We start from the raw sequence: 21,928 nt of genomic DNA, 5'->3' as shown, positions 1-21,928 counted from the left end.
AATCAAGAGTCAGATGCTTAATCCACTGAGCCATGGAGACACCCCTTGTTTTTTAAATAATAACCATTCTAAGAATTGTGAAATAATATCTCATTGTGGTTTTGATTTACATTTCCCTGATGATTAGTGATGTCGAGTACCTTTTCATTGTACCTGTTGGCCATCTGTATGAACTGTTTGGGAAAAATGTCTATTTGGGTCCTTTGCTCGTTTCTAAATTAGATTATTATTATTATTCTCTGTTGACTTGTATGAGTTCCTTATGTATTTTGAATATTAACCCCTTAACAGAAAAATGGTTTGCAAATATTTTCTCCAATTCTATATGTTGCCTTTTCATTTTGTCGCTGTTTCCTTTGCTGGGCGGAAGCTTTTTGATGTGATATAGTCTCACTTGTTTGTTTTTGCTTTTGCTGCTTGGGCTTTTGATATTATTGTCATATCCAAAAAAACATTGCCAGGACTAATGTCTACGAACCTTTTTCCTATGTTTTCATCTGGTAGTTTTATGGTTTCAGCCTCACATTTTGAGTTAATCTATTTTGAGTTAATTTTTGTGAGTGTTGTAAGATAGAAACCAATTTCATTTTTTTACATGTGGATATCTGGTTTTCCCAACACCATTTATTAAAGAGACTATCCTTTCTCCATTGTGTATTCTTGGTTCCTTTGCCAAAGATTAGTTGATCATATATGTGTGGGTTTATTTTTAGGCTCTTGATTCTATTGTATTGACTTCTGTGTCTATTTTTATGCTAATACCATATTGTTTTGATTACTATAGTTTTGTAATATGGTTTGAAATCAGGAAGTATGATGCTTCTTGCTTTGTTCCTTTTTCTGAAGACTGCTTTTGCTGTTTGTGATCTTTTCTGGTTCTATACAAATTTTAGGATTTTTTTTTATTTCTATGAACATTGCCATTGGAATTTTAGTAGACATTGCATTGAATCTATAGCTTGCTTTGGGCAGTATGGGCATTTTAACAATATTATTTCTTCCTAACCATGAATGGACAGGATATTTTCCATTTATTTGTGTCTTCTTCAGCTTCTTTTTATCAATCTCTTAAAGTGTTCAGTGCACAGATATTTCAGTTCCTTGGTTAAATTTATTCATTCCTAAGTAGTTTATTGTTTTTGATGCAAATACTCTTATTTCTATTATCATAAATTTGTTTTACCTGCTCTTAAACTCATATAGCACATACTATATGAATGGAATCATACAGTGTATACTCTGTGCCTGGCTTCTTTCACTAATATGCCATTTTGGAGATTTTTCATGTTTTATGTATTCACTTTTCTCTTTTTAAAAGTGCTGAGTAATATTTTATTATATAAATATGCCATAATTTTACAATCTATTCTCCTGTTGATGGACCCTTTTTTTCAGGTTGGGACTATTATGACTAAGGCTGCAGTGAGCATTCTTGTACAAGTCTTTTTATGGACTTATGCTTTCATTTTCATTGGGTAAATATGTAAGAAAGAAATTGCTGGGTCACAGCATAGGTCTATGTTTAACTTTCTAAAAATCTGCCAAAGTAATATTGTTTTAAATCCCCACTAGCAATGTATGAGAGTTACAGTTGTTTTAAAATCTCATCTACGTTTGGGGTTGTCAACTTTTTACTTTTAGCTATTCTGATGGGTGTAGGATGGTACCTCATTGTGGTTTTTAAACTGTATTCCCGTGGTGACTAGTGATTTTGAGCCTCTTTACATGTGCTTGTTGGCTTACTTTACTTTTGTAACTTGTTTGATGAAGTGTTTTGCCCAGTTTTAAATTGGGTTATTTATTACTTTTGTTATTGAGTTTAAAAGTTCTTTTTAAATATTCTGAATGTAAATCAGAAATATGTATAATGAACATTTTCTTTCAACTTTTCACTTCTTGGTATTTTTAATGATACTTTTTGATGGCAGAGGTTTTTTTTTTTTTATATTGATGAAGTCTTTTTTTAATGTGTGTTGCTTTTTTGTATTCTCTTTAATAAAACTTGCTAATCCCAAAGATAAAAAGATATCCTGTTTTCTTTCACAGCTTTATATAGCTTAAAAAAAATTTTTTTTAATGTTTATTTATTTTTGAGACAAAGACAGAGTGTGAGCATGGGAGGGGCAGAGATAGAGGGAGACACAGAATCCAAAGCAGGATCCAGGCTCTGAGCTGTCAGCACAGAGCCTGACGTGGGGCTCAAACTCACGAATTGTGAGATCATGACCTGAGCTGAAGTCGGACACTTAACTGACTGAGCCACCCAGGCACCCCTATAGTTTTAGCTTTTATGTTTAGGTCTGTGATCCTTATCAAATGAATTTTTGTATATGCTGAGAGATAGGAATCAAGTTTTAGTTTTTTCCCATATTTTAAAAGTAAATTTGTCCCATTACCGTGTGTTGAAAAAATTCTGTTTTTCCCACTGTGAATGAAATGCCTTGGTCAAAACTCAGATAACGATGTTAGTGTGGATTTTGGATTCTATTCTGTTCCTTTAATCTATTTATTTGTATATATACCAATTCTATACTGTCTTGAATACTGTGGCTTTACAGTAAATCTTGAAATCTGATAACACAAGTCCTCTAATTTGCTTTTCTTTTTCAGGGAAGTTTTGCATGTCCTAAGTTCTTTCTTTTTTCTGTATAAATTTTAGAATCAACTTGCCAATTTCTAAAAAAAAAAAAAACTTGCTGGGATTTTTGATTTGGATTGTATTGATCTGTAGACCAATTTGGGGAAAAACTGACATCTTAAAAACACTAAATCTTCCAATCTGTGAACATATATCTCTCCATTTATTTGAGTCATCTTTAATTTTTCTCAATAATGTTTGTAGTTTTCTGTGTGGCGGTTTTGCATGTCTTTGGTTAAATTTATTGCTAATAATTTTATGTCTTCTGATACTGTTGTAGGTAGAATAAAAAATTCATCTTCAGTTTTTTGTTGGTAGAATATACAGTAGAATATACAGAAAGTACAGTTGGGGTCTGTATGTTCACTTTGTATAGTTTCTGTTCTTTAGATTGAGATATTTACTATTGATATATCTTTTTTAAAATTAATTAATTTTTATTTGCTTATTTTAATTTTTAATTTTTTTAACATTTATTCATTTTTGAGAGACAGAGATAGAGCACAAGGAGAGGGGTACAGAGAGAGAGGGAGACACAGGACCCGAAGCAAGCTCCAGGCTTTGAGCTGTCAGCACAGAGCCTGAAGCAGGGCTTAAACTCACAAACTATGAGATCATGACCTGAGCCAAAGTTGGCCGCTTAACTGACTGAGTCACCCAGGAGCCCCACTATTGATATCTTTAAGATCATGGACTCAATTTGCTTTTAAACTTATCCAGTGAATATTTCTTTTTTCAATATTGTACTTTTTAGTTCTAGAATATCCACTTGTTCTTTTTTAAACCTTACATTTCTCCACTGATTTCTCATTTGGTCCTTCTTTTTGGTCATCTTTTTCTTTAAATCTTTGAACATATATAAAGCTGCTTTAAAGTTCTTATCTGCTGATTTCAACATTTGGATCATTTCAGGGTCACTTTTTACTCACTATTTTCTTGACTATAGATATCTCTCATGCAACTGAATGTTTACTTTTTTTGAGTTTGTAATGGATGTTGTGGATGATGTTATAGAGAGTGTATTCAGTTATGTTCCCCTGAAGAGTGATTTTTGTTCTAGCAGGCAGTTAAATTACTGACCACCCACTTTGAACTTTTGGAAGCTTGGTTTTATTTTTTATTAAGGTGATTCTGTTTTGGGTTACTTTCAGTTTTAGGATGAATCCTTAGTCTCTTGGTATAGACTTTACTTCTAAGGTGTGGCCCATATGGGGTTTTACCAGAAAGCCTGAGATATTTCTCAAGTTACAAACTCTAGAAGGCAGCAATTTAAATGTTCTTTAGCTTCTTCAGCTTTCCAGCTGTTGCTTTCTACTGGATTCCTTGGTGTCTTTCTTGTATATGTGCAGTTTAGAAATCAATTAAGGACTCGGGGCGCCTGGGTGGCTCAGTCAGTTGAGCATCTGACTCTTGATTTTGGCTCAGGTCATGATCTCACAGTTTGTGAGTTCGAGCCCCACGTCAGGCTCTGTGCTGACTGCATAGGTCCTGCTTGGGATTCTCTTCCTCCATCTCTCTCTTTCTGTCCCTCCTCGGCTTCCTCTCTCTCTCTCTCTTCCAATTTCAAAATAAATAAACATTAAAAAAATCAACTAAGGACAGAAGTTTATGAAACAGGTTGGAATGCTCCCTTCTCTGTGGCTCTCTTCTGCCCGGGATTTACTCCCTCATTGTATGTCCTCAATATCAGCTCTGAACTACACCCTCTGACCTCTAAAGCCAAGAAGGCTGTGACTTTCTGCTTGAGTCCTAGATACCCCAAGACAAGGAGTACCCTTAGAGGAAAACCATATACATTTAGTTTTTATGAAATGTGGTCCATTTTTTCAAGGATCAAATTTCCTCTGTTTTTGGCCTCTTTTTTGGTCACTTCCCATTGTCTTCAATTAGTCCTTTTTAAAACTTTTTGTTTAGAGAGTTTAATTTCTTTTTGAAAAATTAATCTAATACAAATTACTCTGCCAGTACTGGAACTCTTTTTAAAAACACAGCTATAATACTATTATCACACCTGAAATCTTCCAATAATTCCTTAATTTCCTTTAATAAACAGTGTTCAAAATGTGTAGGGAATTAAGCTTCTTGTAGGGGAGATAATATTTAGTTTTATTGTGTGTGTGTGTCTGTGTGTGTGTTTAGCAAACTTGATGGCAAAAAATTTATTAAAAGAAAAAATGTTCGGCAGTGTCCAACTCTTGATTTCGGCTTACATCATGATCTCACAGTTCATGAGTTCAAGCCCTGCATCGGGCTCTGTTCTGACAGTGTGGAGCCTGCTTTGGATTCTCTGTTTCGCTCTCTGTCTGCCCCTCCTGCTCATGCTCTCTCTCTGAAAAGTAAATAAACATAAAAAAAAAAGAAAAGAAAAAAGTTCATTCATTTACTGGCTGAGAATTATTTGTTAGTTTCAGCATGAGAATCCTGTATTGGGTGTCAAAATCTGGAAGTCTTTCTCTTAGAAGTACCTGCTGAATCAATTTTATGGCAATCTCAACTACATTAGACCCAGTCAAAAGCAAAGAGTGTGTGAAAAAGGCTTTTGAGCAGCTAAAGCAAACATCTAATTTATTAATTTTATTATAGGAGAATCTCTCAAATCCTCACTCAGAAACTGTTTACCCCCATTTTAAGTACAGTTATAATGAGCTTTGTGATTTCTTTCTCCAGCTTACAGAACATTAATAGTAGTAAGTCTGAGAGAAGAAGATGACATCTAGAAGTAGGCACAGTGAAAGTAACAGGTAGTGACAGGTGACAGTGGAGTCAACTCAAGTGAGTACAGTCTCTGTGTTAGATGCAGGGCTAGATTCTAGGAAAACTAAGGTACCTAACATATGGTTTGTGCATTAAGGGGCTTGTGGAATGTCAGGGTATGGAGGCATGCAAAAGAGTAAAATAGACTGGTGAGTGACATAATATATGCACTAAGTGTACTTGTGGAAGAAAGGAGGAATTGGGTGGTTCAGGGAAGGATGCAGCAAGAACAAGTTTGAGTGGCTCACAGAAAGTTGATGTGTCCATTAGGATCCTGGGAGGAAATAAAAGACACACTGAAAGGAAATGAAAGAGAACTCAGTAAAGGGACTATTACAAAGGTAAGTGTGGAATTAAGGAAAATCAACAAACAATGGCAAAGAACCTCATGGCCTGCAAATGTGGGAAGCTGTTACAGCCCCTAGACTAGAAGGGGCAAGAGGAGGGAGAGGTTTCTAGCACCCATGAGGTCTGTGGCTGTTGGGGAGAACCACCTGTGGCATCTGGTGGAGGAGTGCAGCCTCTCACATCCTGACCATTATCTCCTTCTACCCTCTCATCTGCTGAACCAACCAGAAACCAGAGGGCAAGGGGACCCAGTTGATGTTGTCCATATATGCCAGCCTCACAGGGCACAGAGCTGGTTGAAGAAGGGTAGAAGGTGGATCTGGAGAGGGTAATCTGAGAATGTCCAGTAAAGTTGAGTAGGAGTTTGCTTTGGATGAGACAAGACTCATGTGGAGGGCATTCCAAGCCCAGGGGCTAATGTGTAAAGGTACTTCATGGCATGCTCAGAGAATCTAAGAGATTTTGTAAAGAGTAAGGCATAAAGTTCTTTTGGGAGTGTGGCTAATAATAAAGAGTGTTTTTCACCACCCTGAAACATTTAGACTTAGTTCTTTAGCTGTTGAAAACCCTGGAGTCACCAACAGGAATGGCTAGATAAGGAGATGCAGAACAATCAGTAGCCAAGGGAAGGAAGCATTTCAGAAAAGGAAGTGGGTCCCAGCTCATGTTCTATCAGAATGGAAGAAGTGAGAATATCTAGAAACATAGAAGTCTGGTGTCAGCATTGTGTAAAGAGCCCAATACACTTTCCTTTTTTCTTTTCTTTTCATTTCTTTTCTTTTCGTTTCTCTTCTCTTCTCTTCTCTTCTCTTCTCTTCTCTTCTCTTCCCTTTAGAGAGAGAAAGTGCACATGTGCACATGGGGACAGGGCAGAGGGAGAGGGAGAATCCCAAGCAGGATTCACACTCTGTGCAGAGCCTGCTGCAGGGGCTCGATCTCATGACCATGAGATCATGACCTGAGCTGAAATCAAGAGCTGGACACTTAAGCGACTGAGCCACCGCCCCCCAGTACACTTTTCAATAGCAATGAAGCCTACTGGACTGGCTATTGTCATAGCCTTACATATGGAGAATTGTAATAAGTTAATATCATATTCAGCATACTTATGCTACCAAGGCAGGAATGTATGTGGCTAATTTTACAGGCACTTCCATCAAAAGTGTTTGTATTATTCAAAAACTTTGATACTTAGAGAAATAATGTTTAAGAACCTGGAAACTTTGCTGATATGAGACATCTTTTTTTATTTGATGAAACTGGGTAGATGAAGCTTTGCTACATTTATTACTATTACTTATCAAAGTCATCATATTTTGTGTTGTGTGCTAGTTAAAAAAACATCACATTAGTAGATCTTTTATTACATGGTTTGGCTGCTGATGTGCTTGGAACAGACTGGTCTTTGGAGTAGGACCCTCATCCTTAACATCCAGCTTGTTTAGATGCTCCTTTGGCCTTTTTATTGATTGCTGGAACACAGTTAACTTTATCTGAGTCAATGACTTATCAGAACTCCTGATCCACTTGATCTGAGTCATGTTGTATTAGCTCTGGCTTAAAGACTGAATTAAGAAACGAGGGAAAGTTAGCTTGTTGCCTCATGTACCTTCTCCTCCTTTCTTCTTTCATCTTCTGCCATCTCATTCCCTCTCTAGGTGTGGGTTCTATTCTTCCATCACCCTGAAGAACATTGTCTTAGTCTTCTCATTCATAGTCTCTCATTGCTCTTTCCAGTCTATGTACTCAACTTGTAGAGCTACCAAGTCAATTAAAAACACAAAGTAGAGCACAAAGCTTTTTTTCCAGGATTAGTTGGCTGAACATATCAGTAAGATAAATGTCATAACTAGGCAGTTCTGGTTTGGACCCCTACTAAGAGCTTGTCTGCCCCAACATTTTCTGGAATTTTGACCTAATCCATTGACCAAGATATCTCCATTCTGTTAAAGGGTTAGTCAGAGTCTCTTTCAGGGGATAATAACAGGACTTATCTATGAAAGTTTTGTAAGGACTAAATGCAGTAGAACTTAAGTGTTTACATATCTCTTAGCATGTAGGAGATGTTCAGTAAAAGTTAGCTGTTATGATAATTATCTGGCAGTAAAGAGAACTGCTTGACTTTATTCAACCTAGCATTTTATAAACTTATTAGACACATTACTGCTATTTCTAGAGTCATCCATTACATTTTAAAGAATGCTGCCTCTGTGGAATACAGCTTGGGAAACTCTGAATTAAAAATTGAACAAAATTAAGGTGCTGACTGTTCACAGTGATTGAATAAATCAAAAATGCTAGAACTAGGAATTAGGGTTCTGGATCTTAGCTCAGTCCTTACCACATCTTGAAATTGGTTAAAGAAAAAGGGACCGGTTTTATTTTAAGATACAAGACAGAAATGAAAAGAAGTAACTACCACCCCTCCCCCCCAAAAAAAACCCATCTAAACTTGGATTTTTGCTCATCTCTTCCTTGCCATCGTATCTATAGATGACTCAAGAAATTCAGGAGAAGTGATCTGAAGTTCTCAGGTTGTCTAAAAGGATGTCATCAAGTTGGAGAAATTAGAATTTACATGTTCTTTCTGATTTTGGCCTTTTGGAAATAATGAAGCCAGAAATTGTCCTCTCATGTTTCCTTGTCTCCATCTCCCTTTGACTTGGTCACCCCTTGTACTGGCTTGGGCCTACCTCACTACCTGCTGCATGCCCCAGCCCTTCTCTCATTAGATTTTGGTATACACATTTACCCACTTCAACATTGAGCCTGACAGGACCACAGACCCCTGGGAAGAGAGGCCAGAGAGTGTCTAGAGCAGTCTTGGGGGTTTGGTCACCAAGCCTTCCAGAGGTACATCTGGTCAGGTACTGGTGGAAATCAAGGCCAAGGGCAGACATTGCTCACTTGATCATCTGAAAGCCAGGGACAATTATGTCATTATGTATGTGTATTTCTCAACTAAGCCATCAAGGGTAAGGGTGATGAGAAGCATCTGGATATGACGTGTGTGTGACACATTCAGAGGGTAGATATATCATATGACTGAATTCTCTGCATGAGCAAGGGGAGAGTTTTTAAGTCATTATCATTTGCTTGTGCTCCACATCCACCAATTCCAACAGGCCAATTCCATGGAGTCCTCCTCTACCTTGTTGCTCCCCACCAACAGGCCCCGCATGCCTTCCTTGCTGAGGTTTGCTTGTGTAAATAAATGAGTGCCACGTATCAGCACGGTGGTGCCTGCATTTAGCCTCCACTGCTGCTGCAGTCATTAAAAGGGCAGCCAGTTGCTGTGGTATGGAAGACAAATGAGGGGTCATAAGTTGACTTAACAATCTTCTCAGGACTGCTTTTGTTTAATGATACATTATGTGTTAGGTGATGAGAGAGAGAAAAAAATCTACCTCTGTTTGTCGGCAGCCACACTCTAGGCTATAAGATCTGAGTTAATCCTAGTAGGTATTGCTATAGGGGTGGAGCTGAGCCCAGGATAGAGATAGTTATTTGGAAAACTTAGGGCAAACCCCAGCACAGGGAGAAAGAAATATGTCAGATATTATGGCAATGCTTCAGCCTAGCACATAACTGGGTTCTGGCTCTCTCCCTGATGTGCTGCCTCACTGTTGTTAATAAGCCACTTGACCTTTGCATTTCCTCAGATTTCAACTAGGATAAGGATTTAGATTTTCAACTTAACTTTCCTCAAGGCTAAAATAAGCAAGTGACCAAGTGTGAATTCCATGAAGGCAGGCCCAGTACAGAAGAGCAGACATTGGGAATGTCTGCCAGTAAGAATGAGAACTCTGCCTTTTGGTGTTGAAGAGGTTGTGATGTCCATTGGCTTATGGAAGTTCTTGCTGTTATCCTAAATTATAGAGTAAAAAAAAATTTAATGTTTATATTTGAGAGGTGAGAGAGGGGCAGAGAGAGAGGAGACACAGAATCCAAAGCAGGCTCCAGGCTCTGAGCTGTCAGCACAGAGCCCGATGTGAAGATTGAACTCCCGAACCATGAGATCATGACCTGAGCCGAAGTCAGAGACTTAACTGACTGGGCCACCCAGGTGCCCCCTAAATTATAGATTTTTAATTTTTTAATTCAACAGAAAGTTGAATTAAAACAAATAGTATCTCTGTTTTTATTGCATGTAGATCACTTGTAAAGTGTTCATCAAATGTATAATGTTCTCTAACCTTTGGCCTACCCATGTGGCATGCCCAGGCAATTTCTTTCCCCTGTCCATGATCAACAGGGGCCCAGCTGGATAAGTTTCATTTGAGGGTCTTATTACTAATTAGACAAGTTGCCATTGTTCCTGCTATGATGGACCCGTCTCTGGGTGTCCTGGACCCGTCTCTCTTCTTACCTTTTCAGAAAGCCATCAAAATTTCCCTTTACTCCATCTCCCCTTCAACTGAGTGAGAGGTTAAGGGTCATGTCTTTTTCAAAAGACTTTTGAGAAATGTTGCCCAACACTCTCAGCTTTCCTCATTTGCATTACGAACCATTGGTTTGTGGCAAGGAAGATAGAACCACTGTGTGATATGCTTGAGTTATGTGGATACCACAAGCAAAATCCCAGGGCAGCCTAGCCTTAGCATTTAACTTTGGTAGCTTTCTCCCAGTAGCCTCGGTCTGAGAGCTTTAGAGTCTTTCTCAGATATCCAGACATCCCAGGAGCTAGATTACTGCTGTGTTACTCATTCTCACTTTACAGAACAGCTGAGGCATGCAGCATACTTTGCTTACTTGTTTGGAACTCAGGCATTGAAGAATTCATCTATCAATCTCAACTTGCCCCTCCAAAGAGAAATAAGAAAGACTTTGCTCACTGTCACAGATAAGAGCCATGTTATGAATGGCAACTCTATATGCTCAGTTAAAATATAACAAGATTTCTATTCAGCTTTCCCCATGATAGAGGATTAAAAAAAAATTAAAAAACACTAATGGACATGGCTGACAGGCACTATCAGAGAGGAAGGCCAGTGGCAAAATGGCTATATTTCATTTGGAATATCTGATGCTGGCCAACTAAAAGGGCAAGATCAGGAGGATGGAGATGAAATGATGAGAGAGTTAGTGCCAGCATGCTACCTTGTTCTGGAAAACTTCCCAGAGTGAGTGGAAGATGATGAATGACTTCCATCTTTTTTAAATGATAGATACTTTATTTGATGATACCCAGCACAAATAATTATTACTCTGACTCTTGTCCCTCATTGGTTCATAACTTTCTGCTTCATAACTTTCTAGTATGGAGTTCATCTATGTGTTTTGTGGAACTGTGGGGCTATTTGGTTGAGATTGTAAACTCCCAGGGCTCAAGAACTACATTGTTCTCTCTTTAAAAAAATTTTTTTAACACTTATTATTGAGAAAGAGACACAGAGCATGAGCAGGGGAGGGGTAGAGAGAGGGGGAGACACAATCTGAAGCAGGCCCCAGGCTCTGAGCTATCAGCACGGAGCCCGATGCGGGGCTCGAACTCACAAACTGCAAGATCATGACCTGAGCCAAGTTGGTCACCTAACCAACTGAGCCACCCAGGCGCCCCAAGAACTACATTGTTCTCTTAACTCTGTTCGGTATCTAGCAGGGGAATGGCTGCATTTAGGAATTTAATTAAGACTTATGCTTAATGACAGTACGGAAGAGCTTTTTGGCTAGAAATGATGCTAAATACTGGAATACTCAGGTAAGGGTATCCTATTTTCTTTGATTAGTAACTATAGCATGATCTGTCATGGATCATGGATTTCGAGGTTCAAATTTTGTTATGACCACAGGCAGGGGGACAGAGCAGATGATCTTGTTCCTTTCAGCCTGGAGGTCGAGTGAAAAATGTTTCAAAGGCAACTTAATACTCTGGCTCTTTTTCTTCCTCATTAAAAAAAATGTTTGCACTTGTGATTTTTAGTGTCTATAATGTGCTGATGGGCTTTCCTCCCATTAAAAAACACATGTGGATGTGAGAATGTTCTCCTCGAGAAAAGACGGTCTCTGGGGTTTTGCTTCTGGCTTGAAGTCCTATGAGGTAGGTGTTATGAAACCTCCTCCGCAGCAGCCCAGGGTGCCAGTGAGCCTCGGAGCAGGTCAGCAGCTCTCCTGCTAATTTTGGCAGGAGAGGGAAACACTCAGCCACTTTGAGAGGAAAGAAGGTAAATTTTGCGATCCATTTGCAAATCAAGATAGAATGAGTTTTCAGACCTGGCCATGTGTTCAGAACCTATCTATTCTCTTCTACCATCAAACCTGTTAGGAAAAGGGTAATCCAAATTCATGTTTCTCAGCCAGATAATCTGCAATTGTAGAAGGGGCAATTTAGAGGGCACAGCAAGAAGGAAGGAAGAGGAGGGGCCAGAAGGTGGTTGATGCTGGGGCGCATGTCCAGTGCTTTGGGTGCCCAATGTCAGCATGGTGGCCCTAGGTTTTGAGCAGGAATCAGGAGGGGGAGGAAGATAAGTGGAGAGCTGATACCCAGTGGCTGGTAATTTACAATTTAACAGGGCTCAGACTAGGCTCCCCAGGAACAAGGAGAGGGAAAACCTTCAATTAGAGAGTGCAGAAAGACTAATGGGGAGTGATGCTCTTTTGGTTCTCAGAGTACTGAGAGGATTAGACCAGAGTTTTTCTGAGCCACTTTATATTTCCCATAGTCCAGGGCTGTATGACTTCCCTGTGTAGCAGGATGAGTTTTTTTTTTTTTAATTTTTTTAACGTTTATTTATTTTTGAGACAGAGAGAGACAGAGCATGAACAGGGGAGGGGCAGAGAGAGAGGGAGACACAGAATCTGAAACAGGCTCCAGGCTCTGAGCTGTCAGCACAGAGCCCGATGCGGGGCTCGAACTCACGGACCGTGAGATCATGACCTGAGCCGAAGTCGGACACTTAACCAATCAAGCCACCCAGGCGCCCCTGTAGCAGGATGAGTTTTATATAATTATCCCAGGGAAGATAGATTTTTTTGAAAAATGTTTTTACCATGGCCTAAGAAATTACACAGCTAAAGACCACTATGTTATTTTTTTTAAGTTTATTTATTTATTATGAGAGAGAGAGTGCAAGCAGGGGAGGGGCAGAGAGAGAGGGAGAGAAAATCCCAAGCAGGCTCCATGCTGTCACTGCAGAGCCCAATTCAGGGCTCAATCTCATGAACTGTGAGAATGGAGCCAAAATCAAGAGTAGGACACTTAACTGATTGAGTCACCCAGGTGCCCCTAAAGTCCACTTATTAAAATTCATTAACTCATCAGCATGCACACTTTCTTAAGCCATGATGACTTCATGGCTTAAGTGAAAATTTCATATTCCTTTGGAAAATTGAATTAGCATAGCCAAATCAGCAGAAAATCATCTTTGACTAGATGTTATTTGTACATCATTCTTCTTTGCCTAAGAAAATAATGACTCTCTGAGACTTAAGCTGATGGTTAAGAGTGAAAGCCAATGTCTACCATTTGCTTTCTTAGTCCCAGAAACTGTTTCTGATGTTTTATATGCAATCACTAATTCAGTCCCCTGAAGAGCTCTGTGGGATGAGCAGGCACTAAACCCCCATTCAGCCAGTGAGGAAATTTAAGATTAGGGAGATTAAGTAATGTGTCAGGGCTAGGATTAGACTTTGGGCCCTGCAACTAATTCTGAGCTTTTCTGCGATCAGACACCTCTCTTCTCCCAGATGGTCCGTGGAACTGACCAGTGCGGGCTGCACACCTTATGCTTGGGCAGAATTAAGGGTGTGACATTCTGGAAGTAAGAACACTGCTTGGCATGTTAAAGCATGAACAAGGAGCCTTAGTTTCCATTAAGTGTAAAATGGGTCCATAAGATATGTTATACCATAAGTAGAATGCTTATTTTCTGAATACTGCTGTTAGGAATTAAAGGCTAAGCAGGATCCCTAGGTTTATAATTCTCTATATGTAGACAATAACAACAATAAAACCCAACAGTGAGTGCCAACTCTGTTAGGCACTCTTGGAAGTCTTTTACATCTATTAGTTCATTTAAACCTAAGAGCAACTCCACGAGATAAGTACTACTATTTTCCTCATTTTCCAGATAGGGAAAACTGAGGCCCAGAGTTGTGGAGAAACACATCCAGGAAGTGGCAGCTCTGGGTAGTGAGCCCAGGCTCTAGCCATTATTCTAAACAGCCTCTCAGCACTGGACTTTGGCAAATGCAAAACATTTGCTTCTATGACAAAAAACAGGACTCACCATCCTTAAGGATGAGATGAGGCCAAGTAGCACTGGACATTGAGCTGTGTTTTCTATGGATGTTTGTGTATTTGAACTAGGTGATGCAGGTCAGTTGTGGCTCTCTTCCTATGGGAACCTTTTCTAGGAATGAGGCATAGAATGCCTCCTCACAAAGACTTAATGGTGGTCATCTGTGGAATGCTGAATTCATTCTGCTCCACGGCATTCCATTCTTGACAATTTCTCCTGAAATAAAAAGACTTGCTTTTGTGTGTGTGTGTGGTGTTTTTTTTTTTTTTTGTACTTTTATACAGAATTTGTAAGCTACTAAATTTCAAGATTGTATTTTCTCATTTCATGTTCAATGGGTTTAAATATGGTACCTGAACTTTCAAATGATGCTTATTGAATGAAACAATGCTCAAAGAAATTAAATGACTTCCCCAAATTCACATGGAGCTTAAGTTTTTTGAGGGGAAGGGCTATCTTACTTAAGCCAGGACCTGGCTGGGATAAACCAATGGCCCAGCATATTTCCATTCCTGTCCTTAGAACTTGGGGTGGGGAGGGGTAGTCCAGAGGGTGGGTAGAGATGGTCAGATCCACAGGAACAAGTACAAACACAAACTGGAAAGAGAAACTGAGATGCCATTGCTGATGGAAGAGAGGACACAGATGCCAGGCAGGTAGGAATGGCAGTGCCCACAGATGCCAGGCAGGTAGGAATAGCACTCCTCTTTGAATCCTTAACACCAGCACTAGAGTAGGCTTTCAATAGTATCCAAACATGAATGAGTGGATCCCTACTGTTCTTTTAGTCAGTTTTATATTCAGAGCATGGAGAGATCGTGGTGACTGATGGAGATGAAAACCTAAAGGGGGAGGTTGGACTTAGGCTGGCTTGAGGTAGAGAGTAGACGTGAGGAAGAAAGAAGGCACCCGTATAGAGGGAACTATGGGCAAGTGTGATGCACCTGGAATACTTAACCTCATCAACAGGTACAATTTCCTTGACTTGTGTAATATCTTTACTGCTCTCCAAATTCCTAAACCTGGGAAGGATTTTCCTCACTAAGCCAGTACCAGGAAAATCTTGGCATGATTCTTGTTGGCTACACTTTGCCCATCTCTGCCATTGCTTGTGAACCTTGAGTCTAACTTGTTAACCATTTGATTTGCTTACATTATTCATGAACGTTGAGTCATTGGTGTTTGGGCTCACCCAACTGGGGTTTCCTTTTCAGGTTAACATGTTTGTTGAAGGATTCCACGATGCCATCCTCCTCTATGTTCTGGCTTTACATGAAGTACTCAGAGCTGGTTACAGCAAGAAGGATGGAGGGAAAATTATCCAACAGACTTGGAACAGAACATTTGAAGGTGAGGATTTAGTCTATAAGATGACAACACTCTGTAGATGATCAAGCTGCTTCTTCCCTGGTTCTGTTTTTCTTTCTTACACCTATGGGACTTTGTCAGTTTCCTGTTTTCCTCAGCTGTAAAGTAAGGATAATATGTCAAGTTCAAACTACCTCACAGGCTTGTTGTGAAAATTAAATGAGATAAAGCTTGTGAAAGTGCTTTGAAAGAATCCCACTGAAACAGGAAGTACCTTGTCTCCTTTTGATTGTTAGATAACAACTCTATGCTTCTTCAAATTAAATTTGTCACAAGTCTTATTCACAACAAATAATTAGTTTGTGAAGAGTTCTGTGATCAGTTTTAAATGAAATAATCCCAGATACACATTCATCAATTTAATCATGGGTAGTTTGAGATTATAAGCAAGTCTAATCAAGCCCTCTGTTTTTATTTTATTTCTAAAATGGTGAATATCAGCTGTGGCTTTCTTTAGAACAGAGAAGTATATGAACCACAGCAAAAAAAAAAATGGCCCATAATCTCATCACTGAAGCAACCTCTGTTGACATTTAAAAATTGTACAAGAATGAGACTATTCTTGGCTGGAAAATTTAAACAGTACAAAAATGTACAAAATTAAAAGTGAAAGTTTTCCTTCCCACCCTAGTCTCCTCTCCCTAATGTAACCACTATTAACAATTTCCTATGATTTAGTCTAAAAATATTTTGTGCCTTCTGCCAGCACATATGCATTTATATATCTTATCAAAAAAATTTATACAAAAGGAACCATACAATGAATGTCACTCTTCCATCTCATCTTTTTTTAAAACTTGTATGTCAAGTAAAAAATTTTTCCATATGAGCACTCATGATTCAGCACAGTTTAAAATGATGGTTCTATATTTTTCTACTATATGGTTGTACAAGGATTTCTTTAATCAGTTTCCTATTGACGGATACTTCAGTTGTTTACAGTTTTTGCTGTTATGCAAAATGCTATCTCAAGCATCTTACACATCTTGATGAATTTTTGTGAGTACATCCAATGGGGAATATTTCTAGTCGTGAGATATCCGGGTCCAAAAGTATGTTAGTGCCTTTTAAGGTGCATTAAATATTGCCAAATATCTTCCCAAAAGGTCTCCTGGTCTGAATTCTTGCTAATAGTGTATAGAATTCTGGTTTCCTTTCACTTCACTGACAGTCTCAAAGAAGATTAACATGGGACTCAATGAGAATGACCCAGCTGCTGGAGCCTTGCAGATGTCAATTTTATATTCATGCACCCATTCATTCATCAAATATTCTTGAGCACCTGCTATATGCTAGGCACTGTTCAAAGTGCTGAGGATTCAGCAGTGAGCTAAAGACCCTCCCTGCAATCAGTTGAGCTTTCCAGGTAGTGGAGGGAACTGGTGATAAACAAACAAATACACCATTTCAGGGGCAATAAAATAAAGCAGGGTAGGGAGATAGACAGTGACAGGAGGGGGTGGTGGGAGGACTGCTAATTTAAAGAGAGTGGCTGGGGAAGGTCTCTGGTACGTTGAAGTTGAGACCTGAGTAAAGTGAAAGAAATTATGTAGATGTTTAGGAGGGAACATTCCAGACAGAGCAGCAAACACAGAGACCTTGAGTGTATCTGGCGAGAGAGTGCTGAGTGGCCCCCCTGAAGAGCAAAGAGGCCTGTTGGGCTCAAGCACAGCACGTGAAGGGCAGTGTGATAGGAGCCACAGTCAGAGAGGGAGTGGGGGACAAATCACATGCATCTGGAAGCTGTGCTGGTGACTTTAGTTTCCACCCAGAGTGAGATAGAAAGCCACCAGAAAGTTTTGAGGGACATGATCTTTCTGAAGTCTTTAAAAGGAGTCCTTACGGGGACTATGTGGAAAATAAAGTATAGTATACTGATGGGTATCATTTAAAAACCACTGATATGGAGTACAGATTGCTGGACCAGGAGTTCAGGGAACCTGCATCCTAGCCACTGTCACACTATTTTGGGCTTCTCTGTCATCACCTGTATGAAGGAGTTGGACTAGCTGATGACCGACAAGAGCCCTTTCAGTCCTACATCACACTAACCCCTCCTGTGAGCCGTTTCATACACTGGGCTATGCTTACATCTATTTGCAATTCAATTAATGAAATTTTTCAGTGATGGGAACAAGTACTGCCAAGTCTAGATTTGGAGCGCGCACGCTCACACACACACACAGACATACACACACAGACACACACACACACACACACACACACACACACACATTCATTTGGGATTTCAATGCACTCCATTGCCTCATCCTGCCCTTGTTTATTAGGAATGGTAGGACAGTGCTGAGAGGTCAAGTTCCAGTTGTCTGGGCAGCAAATATGGTGACAATTGGCTTTAGTTTCTCTGTGGTGGTTTTAGTGAATGTCATGTCTTACTTGACACTAGAGTAGCATCTACGTTAAGTTTAGACAGATTGTAGGACATGACAAACAAATAAGCCTCCAGGATTGTCTTGCTCAACTTGTGACTGCTTCAGTTGAGGAGCTGGAATCCAATCAGATAATTCAGGGGGCATATTAGGACAGAGTCAGATTTCCCAGAAGTTGTGCCCAATACACTGAGAAACTAGTGTGTGTGTGGACACAACCTTGGTAGGCCACATCCCATTTTTAGCTGTTCCTTACTACATGGTGTGGTCATTTGTTCTTGGTCTTCTGAAGGAGGTTGTTAAGGGAAGGGCAGGTGCCCACAAGGGCTGGAATTCAGCATTGTATAGAGGGCATGGACTAAATTTTCCCATAGGTCATCCTGATGCTTCCATTCTAGGGCTAGGTCTACACAGACAATATGAAATGAGTCCTAAAACAATCAACTATATAGTCGAGTCTAAACTTAGACTCTTATTTGTCCAGATATAAAGATAATTGAAGCCAATGTAAGTTTTGGGCTTGAATTATTTGGAAAGCCGATTTTATTTGCTAAACAATGATCAGTCTGAGGGTAGCTCCCAAAAGAACTCTGAGAAATGGTCATTCTGTAAGTGACCATTAAATTGTTAAGGGAAAAATACTCTGGATGTTATTTGACAAATTTGGATTTTATTACTGTGAAACCAATGACCGTCTTTCAAGGCTCTCAATAAATGGCCTGGGAAGAAGCTGAATTTCCTCTCTGTGGGAGAGGTCAGAGTGACAAGGTAAATAGGACTGTGGCTCAAACCTTGAAGTCCACTACAGGCCAATGGAAATGAGGGTGGAAAGTCTCATTACTTATGTACAGGAAAATTCTGCTGTCAGCTTGACAATCTCACCTTATACACAATACTCTCAGGTGAAGTCTCACTTGCTAATTGGCCACCCTGAGGGTTCTCACCCCATTTCTTGGCAGAATTGTAATAGCTTAAAGTGTAATGAGGTCTTGGATTACTAGGGCCACCTTGTCTTATAAAATACTCTACAAAACCCTTAGCAGAACACATCTTTCTTTATAAACACCTCTGAACAGGATAACAAATGGTTTTGGATAGACAATATGTTTGGAGATAAATATGATGTTTTCAAAAGATTTTAAAAAATGTTTATTTACATTTGAGAGAGAGAGAGACTGAGCACGAGCAGGAGAGGGGCAGAGAGAGAGGGAGACACAGAATCTGAAGAGGGCTCCAGGCTCCAAGCTGTCAGCACAGAGCCTGATTTCGGGCTTGAGCCCATGAACTGCGGGATCATGACCTGAGCCGAAGTCGGATGTTTGAGTGAGTGAGCCACCCAGGTGCCCCAAGATAAATATGATGTTTAAAAATGACATATGTGACTTAAACGTTGTATAGGCTGTCAAGAATAAACAAGTTTAAGATAGGTGTATCCTCTGTAACCGGCATATATTAGAAAGACAAAAAAATCAAGATGAATGGTAGCTCCATTCTGTTTGCGGCAAAATAGACCGAAGTCTGGAAAAATCAGTGGGCCCTCAAACCATAACCAAAAGGACAGTAAACCCAAATACTTGCCCTCTCCAAACCACACTAGAGGATGGAACTTTCCCTTGGGATCCCTTTTCCCAGACATTCATTTTACTTCCAGAGAGAATCAAATCAATAGAAACACTAAGAATTACACTGAACTTTAACACAGTTTAAAATGAAAGAAAACAAATTGCCTTAGTTAATTAGAATGTGGCTGACCTATGCATTCTCTTGCTTAGTTAATGAAAATTACAGTATAGACATTTGATATCAACTAATGATACATATTCTCTTTTACTGATTAGCTGTCTAAGCCACTGTTGCTAGCCAAAGCAAATTGAAATCCTTTGTGTGGGCACTCAGGCTTTCCATGCTCTGGCCATCCTATGCCAGCCTTACATCTCACTGCTTCCTTCCACATGCATGGGCCACCTACCCCAGAATGTCATGGTCCCTCTGGTTCCTTTCAGCTTCCATGACTTTGTAAATATGAACAAGTCTGGCCTTTCTGCTTAGAATACTGCTACTTCCTGATGGCTGCTTGTCTAAATCATGGATTTTACTAGTATTCCTATGAAAGATCTGCTCTTTTACTGAATCCTCCTTGAGTCTCCAACTGGATGTGCCAGCTCCTTTTCTGAGTGGTGTGGGCATGGTCAGATGCCCTTTCCCAGATTCCGGGCACAGTAGTGGTGGTATTCCAGGCACAGTAACAGTAGAAGAAAACAACTAACTTCTTTTATACTTGTGGTGGAAGTGTTTTACCTGTTGTAGCTCATTTAATCTTCTCAACAATCTCTTGGCTGAGAGGTACTATTGTACCTCTTTTACAGTCCTGAAGGTGGAGACCCAGAGGGCTAAGTCCTTGCCCAGGGTCACAGAGCTAGTAAATGTGAAAGCTAGGATTAAAATACATGCAGTCAGATTCCAGTGCGAACAAGTGAAATCCTTAGTCCAGGCTGCCCCTGTCTTGAGTGGGGAATGTGTCCAGTTCAGCACCTAGTAACGACCCAGAACTCATGTGGATAAACGAGTGACTTCATGTATCTATATGAGATGACAGATGTCAACTAAACTTACTGTAGTGATCATTTCACAATATACCCGAGTCAGACCTTTATGCTGGATGCTTGAAACTCATACAGTGAGGTATGTCAATTATAGCTCAATAAAACTTGGAAAACACCCCCAAAACAAAACACAATAAAAATGAATTAATGAACACAAGTAGGGTGAAGACTAGCTCTTCTTTAGCTCTTGGCTCCCATGGCCTGTGAAGCAGGCCCTCTGCTCTCCTGTACATTGAGTGTGCCTATAGTGATGCACATTCACTGAGTCCTGGGCCTGGAATGACTTCTCTTCTATAATGTTTGGCCAGTGATAACATGAACTCATGACAGGTCTAGGAGTGCACCACACCTCCAGCCTCTCTCTCTTTGCAGTTTTTGTTTGTTTTTAATTAATACAAGACTCTGGGATAAGCATGCTGCTTTCAGGATTAGCCTTAACCTTTTTTTTTTTCCTAAACATATTCCCCAAAGAGGGTCATTTATTTCTTTTTCTTTTCATTTTTAAATGGAGAAATGTTAAGAATTTAGGAATGCAGACACAGATGAAATTACAATGTCTTTCCAAATGCCAACAAAAATGCTCAGAGTCTGATGAGCTTCCCTGTGGCATGAGTTTGTTTAAAAAATCCTGTCAATTCATTTTCTTGTTTTTGGTGGCAGACAGAGGCCTTTGAAGTCACTAACTTGGAGTTCTTCCCGTCTCATCCTCTAGGTATTGCCGGGCAGGTGTCCATAGATGCCAATGGAGACCGGTACGGGGACTTCTCTGTGATTGCAATGACAGACCCAGAGGCGGGCACCCAGGAGGTGAGCGAATGAGACTGCCCCGGCTGCCCCTTCTGCTTGTTGAGGTTCCAAGGAATGCATTTGTTCTGGTGTCCAAATAGCTGTCCCCAGAGCAGCCTCCAAATAAAAATGAGCTGGAAATCTAGGAGTTTCCAAGTAGAGAGGGCTCCCTTCTGGTTGAGGGGATCCTGGAAGATTTCAAGAAACGGTTCCATGTTTATCCTGAGCGGGGAAATCCTGTTTCCAGTGGCCAAATGTGCTTCTTTGATGGCTCTCATCCAGGGTTGATGTTTCCATAGCACTTGATGTGACCCTGGCCTAAAGGGCTTGCTGCTTTTCTCTTAGTACACATATATGTGGCCTTTGTGGGAGGAGCAGAGCCAGCTGGACCTGACACTTGCTACATGTACTGAATGATTTTTCACCCTTGGAGTGGCCTGAGTCTCATGTGCATTCTAGTCTCTCCCTCTGTAAAGGGAGGATAGTAATAGTCTATTATGGGCTCGTTGTGAGGTTAAAGTACTTGGGACATGCTCCGTACATGCCAGTGATTGTTGTATTTTGGTGATTATCTAGAATTCTTTTTACTATGACATGAGCTAGCCTGTGAGAGCTTGCTGGCCCTCCTTCAGAAGACAGAGGGGGAGATGTCACAGGCCACTCAGGAGCAGTGTGCTGGTGCCCAGGAAAAAAAGAGAAACAGATCCTGAGAACCTGGGTGGGAAGGTACTTCTAGATCAGGGCCCAGGTAGCTGATGGAACATCTGTTTGAACCAGAAACCGTGGGTGAACCTTGAAGTG

At 40.1% G+C, this 21,928-nt stretch overlaps 1 protein-coding gene across 2 annotated transcripts in view; it reads left to right on the top strand.

Moving 5' to 3' along the window:
- Window positions 1-21,928, top strand: part of NPR3 (natriuretic peptide receptor 3) — a 74,867-nt gene that overhangs the window by 46,423 nt on the left and 6,516 nt on the right. For both annotated transcript variants that reach the window (XM_049648223.1, XM_049648222.1), the window contains exons 4-5: window positions 15,195-15,330; window positions 21,054-21,148. In XM_049648223.1, the coding sequence (XP_049504180.1) occupies window positions 15,195-15,330; window positions 21,054-21,148 (231 nt within the window). The remainder of the gene's footprint in view (window positions 1-15,194; window positions 15,331-21,053; window positions 21,149-21,928) is intronic.

The sequence above is a fragment of the Panthera uncia genome (genome assembly GCF_023721935.1).
Source record: "Panthera uncia isolate 11264 chromosome A1 unlocalized genomic scaffold, Puncia_PCG_1.0 HiC_scaffold_17, whole genome shotgun sequence".
Taxonomy (NCBI): domain Eukaryota; kingdom Metazoa; phylum Chordata; class Mammalia; order Carnivora; family Felidae; genus Panthera; species Panthera uncia.
The sequence above is the reverse complement of the archived record's forward strand: the minus strand, read 5'-3'. Positions and strand labels throughout refer to the sequence as shown.